At 37.6% G+C, this 11,659-nt stretch overlaps 1 protein-coding gene across 1 annotated transcript; it reads left to right on the top strand.

Annotated features, from left to right (window-relative positions):
* The first annotated feature begins 6,492 nt into the window (after positions 1 to 6,492).
* LOC142621366 (1-aminocyclopropane-1-carboxylate oxidase homolog 1-like) lies at positions 6,493 to 10,943 on the top strand. Its single transcript, XM_075794684.1, has 3 exons — positions 6,493 to 7,063; positions 7,526 to 7,847; positions 10,560 to 10,943. Exons 1-3 carry the CDS (start codon positions 6,534 to 6,536, stop codon positions 10,809 to 10,811), a joined length of 1,104 nt encoding a protein of 367 aa, XP_075650799.1. The 5' UTR covers positions 6,493 to 6,533; the 3' UTR covers positions 10,812 to 10,943.
* The last annotated feature ends 716 nt before the right edge of the window (positions 10,944 to 11,659 follow it).

Below are 11,659 nucleotides of genomic sequence, written 5' to 3'. Positions count from 1 at the left end.
TTCCTAAGAATCAAACAGAAACTTGGTTAAGTGTAGTCCTCGGACCACAAACCTTGTGGAAATTGATGTCTTGTCATTTGTTAAACAGAACCTTAGTTATGCCGGGTCCTCGGACCTCCTACTTTGGGAAAATTAACATTTGAAGTTACTGATCTAAATAATCAAACAGCAACTTGGTTAAGTCTTGTTCTCGGACCGCAAACTTGATTAAAGTTAATTTCTTATTGCGTCTGGAAATTAGTGCCTTACTGTTTGTTAGATCGGATCTTAAAGTTCTATATCTTTAAGTGTTAAGCAAATTTATGTAAGGAATGGTCCTCGGATCTTACATCCTACTAAAAACAAAACCACACATTATAAGGGTTTAACCGTTATATGAGGTCTTTTTTTTTTATTATTACCAAGGCATTGTTTATAATATCTCAACCATGTCATCTGCTGTTAAGTTTTTAATACTAAAACATGCGAATGACTGCGTGGAGGTTATGATTGTGTAATACTTGGAGTTAGATTTGTTTGTTCTGTCCCTTTTTGACTATGTACTAATGGCAATCTTTATGACAAATACAAAAAGAATAAAGTAAAATGGATGCAACATAGGTGAGAATTAAATGAAATTGTTCTTCATTAATCATTCAAATATACATTACATGTTTAATTCAAATATGGAAAAAGAGAAGTCCTAAGCTAGGTCTTAAGCTTTTGGAGGGGGGTCTTGCTGAGAAGTGCTGGTGGCCTCGGTCTTTCTCAACTCCAGCTCAAAGGGAGACAGCACTTGCTTTCCTTTGTTTGCTGCCTTTGTTGGAGGGACGTTGGACTCCACATTCTGGCTCAGGTCCTTCTCGGCATCCCCGTCTCCTTCCTTTTCTTTATTGGAACCCGAAGGTTCTGTAGGATCTGGAATTAGCTTTGGGACCATGGGAGGAAGAGCAGGAAGAGTTGTTTCAGGGGTAGGAGTAGCAGCAGGAGCCTCTTCAATCTCCTGTAACTCCAGGGGAAGCCGAACATTCTCGGACTTCCTCAGATCCGAGGATAGAGGAACTCCTGCTACGTTCAGAGCTTCCCCCCAGACCTTTTGACAGTACTCCCGGCACAAGGCCGCAAAGGCTTCTGTCAGTTGCTCCTCGGTGACCGCTACCCCTTCCTCATAACTCGCCTGCTTGGCGGCTTCTAGAGAACGATGGAATGCGCCGGCTTCCTCCTTCATTCGCGCAAATTCCTTCTCCAAATCCGAGCGCTCCTTTTGGGCTTGGGAGAGCTCGTCATCTTTTTCACGAAGAAGCTTGCGCTGCCCTTCTCTCTGGGTCTTCATGGTCTTTAGGTTCGCCTCGGCCCCATTTTTCTCTCTCTTTAGCTCAACCACCTCCGAGGTAAGCTTCTCATTTTCAGCAAAGGCTATGCCCAAGGACTTCTCACTCTCCAGCCTGACTTCAAACTCAGTTCTGGCCTTCTTCCGAGTGTCTTCTATAAATTTCTCGGCTACGAAGACTTCTTGAATGGCCTGCAGTAAAGTGCGAGGAAGTCAAATATAGCAAGGCACTTATGAATAATCTGATATTGTTAAAAGTGGAATCTTCCTAAAAGGGTTAAACTTACCAGCGCTAAATCCCTTTTTAAAGAGAGGAATAGTTGTGGCTGGCTCATTTTTTCCAAGGTTTCCATGTTCTTGGGCAGCAGAAGAGGGCGCTCCAACACTTCGGCCAAGTGGTGGACATGGCCTTGTTGAACCGCCCTGATATTGGACTGGCAGGAGATAGGTGCGCCGTCCAGCCTTAAGTCAGGAGACCAGGCAGCCGGTGCTCAGCGCACTTCGGCCTCGTCCCTGATCTCCCCGCTTTCAACTGAGCGGGCCCTACCTTTGCCTTTATCCAGCTTCTGCTGCTGAACGGCTGGTGGTTGTTGTCGCGGTTTCTTTGGTTCCTTGCCGCCTATCCCCTCGGCCTCCCCCTTTCTTTTCTTTTTGGGATCCTCGGCTGGAAGTTTTGGCTCAGCTGGAGGAGGGGGAGGTGGCAAGGATGAAAGAGCTTGGGACCCCCCCGTCTTTCTCTCAACAACCTTCGCAGCTCTATTGGTTAGGAGACCCTTCATCCTGTCCATATCCTCCTCGGATTCGTCCTCTGGTAGGGCAACGATTAATCCTGCAATTCCAGAGGCCTCAATGGCTTCTTCTTCCTCGTCAGAGAGTACAACGAACTGGTTCCCTCGAGGTCTTTCGATGTCTTCAAGTTGGAACTGTTCTATCTCCTTGTCTAGCGTGTTTGAAGAAGACACTTGCTCCTCTGGGACAACAGTTGCCTGGGAGTGTGTAGCTAGAGGGACCGCAGCGATCGGTTGTAAATACAGTATGGTGTTAGGGCTGTCAGGAAGATCGTGGTTGTCCAAAAAGTGGGGCCGGGCTACGTTTATCTTCTTTCGCCTTCGGTCACCCGCGACTATGGCGTTTTCTATCTCCTAGAAGTCCGAAGAAATGGGATTGTACCCCAGAATCAGATGAGCAGCCCTGAGTTGTAGGTCCTCGCTGACAAACACCTCGGAGCGCAGTACTCGGTTGAGATCTGCAACGTTGCAGTGGCTTAAGCGTGGGCGCACGTGTTGCTTATCTGCAAACGAACATGGTCAGATTCACACAACACACAATAAACCTAAATAAACGTGAATACAAGTGAATATGCATTTTTTGTGAGTGTTAGAGGAATTTGTGCGGGGGGAGGTTAATCCTAAGGTGTCGCACCTGGATCTCCCCACTCAACTGGGCAGTGGAGGCCGTCGTGCCAGTTCCCAGAGACGATCAGGTAGTCATCCTTCATGCCTTTGTTGGATTTGGGCAAACAGGAGATTAGCCTAACGACGCTGGAGCGGGATTTAATGTAGTAACCTACTTTGGAGAGTTTATGGGACTCGTACAGAAAGACGACATCGTGCCAGGTAAGGTTTAGACTCATTTGCTCGTTTAGAGCATCGACGCTACCTAAAACTCTAAAAACGTTTGGGAGGCACTAATCGGGACACAACCGGTGGTTGCAAAGGTACTCCCTAGTTACAGGCTTCATTGGGAGGGTCATCCCACCCTCTACAAAGGCTATCATTGGGATGATAACCTCTCCCTCCTTTCTAGAGCCGGCCACGGCTTCCGCCGGGCAATATTTTAAACCTACATCGCCGGGAATGTGATACTTGGCTCTGAAGCCTTCCATTCCAGCGGCAGTATCAACTAGACACTTGAATTTTTCCATCAAATATGAACGAAAGGCTAAATTCTAAAAGGGGGAATGATTATAAGGAGAGCCGAGGACAGGGTCCGAGGAGAAAGGGTTAAGAGAAAAAAAAAAAAAAGGAATAAGAACTTACAGACTTGAAGTTGTGCGAGTTTCCACGGAGTTGTGTAGACAAAAGGTGATTGCTGATGTTTTGATGGGATTAGTCTCTGGAGAAATAAATGAAGGCGCAGATTCCCGAAGCGTCACGACGTGCGAGAAGCGACCTCGAAATTATATTTGTCCCGCCCAAATTTTCATGGGATAACAAGGACCGTTGGATGCTCATCTCACCGTTGAACGTGGGGGACAGGGTGTAACCTACAGTAATAAATACGCGCGTTTTTTAAAATAAAACCGCCAAGTGTCACCCTCCGGGACGCGAAACGGTCTTCACCCGTGTTGTCATTTACAGAAAGTGTGAAGGAAGTCTTCGTTGGGTCAAAACCCTATTTTTCTCCTCGGATGATGAAAAATAAAGTTTTGAGGGGCTATTGTGGGGAGTAAAAGGACCCAAGTGGGCCTTTGGGCTGCAACATGGAGGGCCGACCTGTTCCAGGATTAAACTCTATGAATTGGCCCACACGCCGAGGGTCGGAGGATACAGCCGAGGACGAGTTTCTCCTCGGACAAGCCCTAGAGAATTCAAAGTTTCATTATGAAGGTCAAAACACAACTCTGGAAAGACCAATGGTTAAAATGGGACATCCTGAATCTTCTAGATGCACCAGTATTAAAGAAAATATCAAGAGTAAAGGCTGCCACCTCCGCATTAAAGGCTCTGCACCTACCTCCCTGGCCGCATTAATGGGGAGGTGACCCCTGAACAGTGAGGTGGAAACTTCTAGTCAATGTTCAAAATGTATCAGGGAAGGAAGTATAAAAGGGGGGTAAAGACCAAAGAAATGGGGGGATCGGAAAACTAAGAACAAAAATAAGAAATTGTAATCTTAAAGGAAGAAAGAGAAATAAAAAAGAAGTAGTCCTCGGCTCGAGTCCGAGGAGATCCATTTGCCTTTATCGTTCGTTATTTACTTGTGTTTATTTATAAAAGTTTGTTATCAAGCTCCCAGTACTTCTAACCTAGGTTTCAAACCCACACTCTACAAATTTTTATTGTTTAAGGCTCATTGGGCCTGAGCCCGTGATTGTCTTTGGGTCCAGGTGCAATTGTGCACTTACACTTGCCTATTGAATTTCTGAGAAAAATTGTATTTATTTCATTTTAGTATGAGAAAAATTATTGAATTTATAATTTATGATTGTTCCTATATTACATTTATGATTATTCTTATAATAAATAAAAATATAATTACAAAATGCATTACTCTTTATTAAATTAGTTTAAATTGTATAAAAAAATTTAATAAAACTACCATAAAAATAATTATCATGTGCAACGCGTAGGTTCGCGGCTAGTATATTTATATATAACAGGATACTTCCTTTTTGGATAAAATCACACCACAATACACAAAAAGTGTGAAATATTAGTGATGGTAAAGGTAAAATTTTCAGCTACAATGCATAGCCATTTATAACTGTATATTGTAGCTCAAATCTAAATTCAAATAATGTTTTTTATTCTCACCACTCATTAAAATAATATTTCTTTCTTTTTATTTTTGTCTTTCTTTTTTCCTCCATTTCACTCATTCACCATTCTCAACTCTCACTTCTCTCTCATTCTCAAAAAAAACAAAAACAAAAACAAAAACTCTCACCTAAGCTGCTATCCTTCACTTCCATCAAACATTTCTTCTTAATCCCCATTTGGACCATAATTCTCTATTTCTTCTTGACCACCTTTCAAAACTCTTTGCCGGCACAAAACCCACATCAAAAGAACACTGAGGTGGGGAATGCGGCTGAATTAACTGAGTGTAGAGAAGGACTGAAAAGAGAAATGATATGTACACAACATTTTCACAATATTTTTGCAACAAATCTTAAATTGCAGGTTGTTACTAGTTGTTATTGTTAAGATAAAAAAATAATCTGAGTGTTTGGTTCAAATTTGAACCAATAATAACTAACCATCTATGATTTGTTGTAAAAATGATGTGGACGTAGCACCAATGATGTGGACGTAGCACCTCTCTTATATTTTATAATGTTTGTCGTGGTGGCAGGGTGGTGGCGGTCGTGGTTATGGTGGCGGTGGCGGTTGTGGTTGTGGTTGCGTTTACAGTGGTTGTAATTGTTGTTTATTGTAAGAAGGTAAAATAAATAAAATAGTTTTTTGTGGTACCAAATAGTTAAAATTATAGCTCTATGTGGATGCTCTTGTAATATTCCTAATATGACTTTAAATTAAGAGAGGTGTTACGTCCACAATATTTTTACAACAAATCATAAATAGTTAATTATTATTGATTCAAATTTAGTTCAATATCATATATGATATTGAGAAAAGGTTTATCACTTGCTCCGCAATACTAATTGCCGCATGTAGTTTTGGTGTTGGTGTGTGAGTATATTCCCTTATCTCATCTCCTTCCCCTATATATGTGTGTGTGTGTTTCTCAACAAAAAAAAAAAGAACATAATACTAAGATTACTTTTTTACCCTAACAATATTAACTAATAACAACCTCCACAACACTAATTGGGGTAAGGCTTGTGTCAAGTGGAAATTTTCACTGGACACGTCCGGATTCGGACACGTGTCCACCATCCAAAGTGTCCAGTGGAAACTTCTACTGGACAAAAGCCACACCCCACTAATTGCCGCATGTAATTTTGGTGTTAGCGTGTGAGTATATTCCCTTATCTCATCCATCTTCCCCTATATATATATATATATATATATATATATATGTGTGTGTGTGTGTGTGTGTGTGTGTGTGTGTTTCTCAACAAAAAAAAAAAAAAAAAAAAAAAAAAAAAAAAAAAAAAAGAACTAATACTAAGATTATTTTTTTACCCTAACAATAATAACTAATAACACCCTACAATTTAGAATTTTTTATAAAAATATTGTGAAAATGTAATGTAAATATTATTTTTCTTCAATTAAATTACAAAATCACCGGCAAAATGAGATGAGTCATCGGTTGGGAATATTGCTTTAAAATATGACCTCTGTAGTTGCTAACTCCAAGACAAGTCAAGGTGTCTTTTTTTGTCGCAGCATACTTGTATTTTAATCAAACCAGGCATATAAACTGTTCCATTTGTCTCATTCCAACATTTAAAGAAAAAAGACACTCATTGTGGTTGCTAAATTTAGAGAGCAAACTAATCTCTTTCACTATCTGTTATCACCACCACAATAGAATGGAAATTGTGGATGATGTGTTCTCAGATTATGATCGTGCTAAAGAAGTGAAGGAGTTTGATGAAACAAAAGCTGGAGTGAAAGGGCTAGTAGACTCTGGAGTGGTCAAAATTCCAAGATTTTTCATCCATCCACCAGAGAAATTACCAAGTCCATTGTCCAATAATATTGCTAGTGATATTTCCCAACTTGTTCCAGTGATTGATCTCAAAGGCTTTGCAAGTGAGCAGCGTAGTGAGATTGTCAATGAAATACGTGCCGCAGCAGAAACATGGGGTACCTTTAAAATGGTTAATCATGGGGTTCCAAGTGCCACCATGGCTGAGTTGTTGGAAGGTATTAGACAATTTCATGAGCAACCCAAGGAGGTGAAGATGGAGTGGTACTCGCGTGATACAAGTCTACTAGTAAGGTATATCAGCAATGGATCTCTTTTTCATGCATCCACACCAGCACATTGGAGGGACACTTTGGCGTGTGCTTTTCCAAATGAACAACTAGACAAGGATGAATTGCCTCAAGTTTGCAGGTTATATATAGTAAACACTTGTGTGCCTGTTTACAATAAATGTTCTTTCTTTCTTTCTTAACATTTTATGCCCAATTCTTGTTTTTATTTTTTATTTATATATCAAAGTAAACCTGTATGCAACTATAAAATAATTAAGTAATGACCATAGTCCCCCTCAAAAAAAAAAAAAAAAGTAAAGACCATAGTGGGCTCAATTTATAAAATCTCTTGCAGTCAAATAAATGTTCTTGTTCATCAAAATAAATAAATGTTCTTGATGTAAATCTTACTTAAGAGAAAAATTTAATTGATGTCTTTGTTTTGATAGTAAAGACTAAAGAAAAATTATCATAAAACAGAAATCATAAGTTTCAAATCATATCAAATCTTAAAATAAAATAAAAATAAAACAAAACAAAACTGAAGGAATTATCCAAGTGGATTATTTTTATTAGTCTTTCTTCTGAATTTATTTTACAGGCAGGCAATTACTGAGTTCATGAAATGCATGGTCAAACTGAAGGAGATGCTATCTGAATTATTATCAGAGGCTCTGGGGCTTAGCAGTGATTATTTAGCAAGCTCAGATTGCTTGAGTTCTGAGTCTGTGGTGTGCAATTATTATCCGATTTGCCCTGAGCCCGAATTGACTTTAGGCGCACCCAAACATTCGGACCCATTTGTACTAACCATACTCTTGCAAGATCATATCGGTGGCCTTCAAGTTCTTCACCAAAATCAATGGGTTGATGTGCCCCCAGTGGATGGAGCACTGATAGCAAATATTGGTGATTTTATGCAGGTAAGCTTAGGATGATTCACTACTTCTAGAAATTTACAAGATCTAGCTAGCATTATAAGTTTGGTGCCAAGATTATTGAAATTAATATAAAAGCTACAATTAAATAATTCTGATTCCAAAACTTAGTCTAATTGAATTCTGCCTATTTTGATTAGAACTTGCTAGAGTAAGAATGCTGAATGGGAATAGTAGTTGTTGTGGACCACTTCAAAGGGACCTAGACCTCCATAGAGAAATAGAGAGGGATGCACTAAGCAATTAGTTTCCTTCTTCAATACATGATATTTAAGGTTGAATTATAATTATGTATTTATAGGAGATTAGCTCTAATTTTATTAGCCCACGTGGCTCAAGATAATTGGTTACTTAATTCAACATTATTCAAATCTTAAGTAACTCATCATAACCTCAACTAACTAACTAACTAATTAAAGGTATTACAACAACTATTAGGAGATTACAAGGCATATGGCATACTATGGGGTTCCTATCAGATCTTAATGTTTCACTGGATTAAGTGTAAACCATGTGTTATAAGCTGATTCTCAAAAAAGAAAGAAAAAAAAAAAAAAACCATGTGTTATAAGCTCTTGGGTACCCTCCCCTTACAAGCCAGTTTTCAAGAGTTTGTTCTACCCATGAGTTCCCAACATAAATCAAGGCAAATGTACATAAATCACAAAATTTATATATTTCATGACTTAGATTAAATATTACAAATGAAATAGAAATTTACAACTAATGAAACCAGGAAGCTGTTCTTGGGGTCCGAATAAAAATATAATGAATGGGAAATTTTTTATATACTATGTTCCTACATATATAGTAGTATAAAATGGTACGATAAAACAATTTAAAATGTACTTAAGTAACAAAAATATCCTTCTAAAAAAAGTAACAAAAAATATATTTATTAAACTTGATAAATTGTGTAAATATTGAAAAAAAATGTTAAATATTTATAAGTTATCTTTAATCAACAGTCAATATTTAGGCACTAAACAAGTACATAAATAAGCAATAATACAAAAGATAATTTAGTATCTTTATTTAAATTATATGCCATAAAATGTAAAGACTAAAACACTTTATTTGTTTCCGCTTTATTACTTGAGATAATTGTTAGAAAAACTGGGTTCGTTATAATTTTATAAATGTTCAATTAATTTAAGTAATTGTAAATACAATTTATCGTTAATGAGATTGTGGCTCTATTTAACTATAAAATGAACTTTCACTATTTCACTGGAAATAATTAAGAGGAAAAAAAAAAAAAAAAAAAAAAAAAATATATATATATATATATATATATATATATATATATATATATATATATATAATATTAGTCTTTCTTTGAAATCATGACTTTCTAATAGATAGAATTCAAGACAACATTATAACCAAGGGTAGAGCTATGTATTTCCCTAATTTTATTTTATTTTAAAAAAATAAAAATAAACCCCTTTAATTGTTGAATATTTTGGAGCTTTGGCCAACCTAAAAATTATGAGCTCCCTCTTTCAAAAGAAAAAAAAATGGTAAAATGCATTAAAACCCCTTAAATTTTTATATTGTTGCAGTAAAATTCCCTAGGGATGACAATTTTCCCCACCCCACTTAACCCGCCCCTCTCCGTTTCACCCCGCACGGGTTTTCCCCGCCCCGCAAAAGTGGTGGGGTGGGGATGGGGCAAGATTTTAGCCCTACACCACTGGACAGGGCGAGGCAGGGATGAGTTTAAACTTTTTAGACCCACCTCGCCCCGCCCCTCCCCGTCCCTGCCCTGCCCCGCATTGCTAAGGGTTATCATTGTAAATTTTTCATACCTTAAGACCCTACTATTTAAACAAACATATCAATATTAGCTTATTTTATTCTACCTAATGTGGTTCTCTGGCTTTATTTTGTTATGTGTTATACTATGAGTTTTTTTTTTTTTTATGATTGTCTTGTTAAACACTTAGATATATTATTCAAATTTTTCTAAAAACTAATTTGATTTTATGGGATAATTTTAGTTGTAATTTCAAGTATATTTTATTAATGAAATGGGTTTCATTAAAAAAAATTATACTAGTTAGGGAAAATTAACAAAAAGTAGAGTTTTACGGAATGGAACGGGGCTTCGCGGGGCCCCAATGGGCAGGGATGGGGTGAGAAAGTTTTTCCCATCATACGGGGCGGGGCGGGGATGGGGCAAAACAAAACCATGCAGGGCGGAGTCGAAAACCCCATCCTTAGGTTCCACCCCGCCCCATTGCCATCCCACCCCCGCCCCCCCCCCCAAATTTAGTACATAAATTATGGTGCTTTAGCAAATAAACTCTTCTATCCAATCTTTGTCTATTTTAATGTTTTTATTTTTGCACCAAATTGTTAAAAATAGAAATGAAAATGAAAGGGTCTTGCTACTATATGCCTTAAAAGTTTAAACCCCTTGAATTTTTATGTTGTTCAAGAGATCTTAGCGCAATGTTTTTTTTTTTTTTTTTTTTTTGTGCAAAAAAAGCTGAAATAGACAAAGAATGTACATAAGAGGTCTATTTGTTACAGTACTGAAGGTTTTTTTTTTTCATTTTTTGTTCAAGTGCACTTGTTTAGACCACCACTAAAGTCTAACGGTGAAAACTTGCTCTCTCTCTCTCAAATAAGCATATGAAATATATAATACACTTGTTATATAATTTTTTTTTTTTTTTTTTTTTTTTGTAGCTCATCACCAATGACAGATTCAAGAGTGTGGAACATAGGGTATTGGCTGGAAAGATCGGAGCCCGAGTATCAGCAGCTTGTTTTTTCATGCCAAGCACAGCTAATAAACTTAAGGCATATGGTCCAATAAAGGAGCTTTTGTCTGAGAATAATCCTCCTTTATACAAGGAAACCCATCTTACTGAATATCGTGGCCAATACAGGTCGACAGGGCTAGATGGTACAACCCTTTCTCTTTTTAAACTACCATGATTTTTTTTTTTTGGGGTCAAAATTGCTTCATCCAGTGAAGGTTGGGAGGCAACTGAATGTATTAAACTAATATGATATGACATGACTGATGTATAAAGCATTGGGTTTAATAACACCTTTGATTCTTCCTTCTATTGGGAGTGTGTGTGTGTGTCTATATATATATATATATATATATATATATATATATATATATATATATATATATATCTATGACATTCACTTCTGATATATATAGTAGTGTTGGAATAATAACATGTGAATGTGAGCGGTGGCACTAATCACTGATTAGTTACTATTACATTGTAAAGTCTTACATTAGATACTAATGGCAAAAATAAGTGATTGAAATATCATAACTACGCCCAAACTTAAATGCTTAAGTTTTTGGATTACATGGTATCTAGGGGTGGAGGGAGGGGGGGTCGAGAGGGGGCAGCTGCCCCCCTGACCTTCTCAAAAATTCTTTATGTATTAGTAGTAAACTATTAATAAACGTAGTAAAAAGATATTTGCCCCTCCTAGCGGAAACAACTTTTTAGTTTTTACTAGATATGCATAGCAGTATAGCTAACTTGTCAACAAGAAGACAATTTTACATTCACAAATAACTGTAGCAACACTTTTATTAAATAATGGGTCCCACTCCCACCTACCAGTACATTGGTTTGGCACACGATTATCATAAAACAAAAAAAACAAAAAAAAACATTCGTTTTGCACACAACTTCGCTAAATAGGACTGGGAAAAAAAATATAGTAATACCAAACTGTAACACCTCACCAGTCCGCCTCTTATTTACAATTTTTTTCTCTTGTTATCAACCACTTTCAGTCTCACCCTGAGT

The sequence above is a fragment of the Castanea sativa genome, chromosome 12, assembly GCF_040712315.1.
Source record: "Castanea sativa cultivar Marrone di Chiusa Pesio chromosome 12, ASM4071231v1".
In the NCBI taxonomy this organism is placed as follows: domain Eukaryota; kingdom Viridiplantae; phylum Streptophyta; class Magnoliopsida; order Fagales; family Fagaceae; genus Castanea; species Castanea sativa.
Note: the sequence above shows the minus strand (reverse complement) of the source record. Positions and strands in the feature narration are given on the sequence as shown.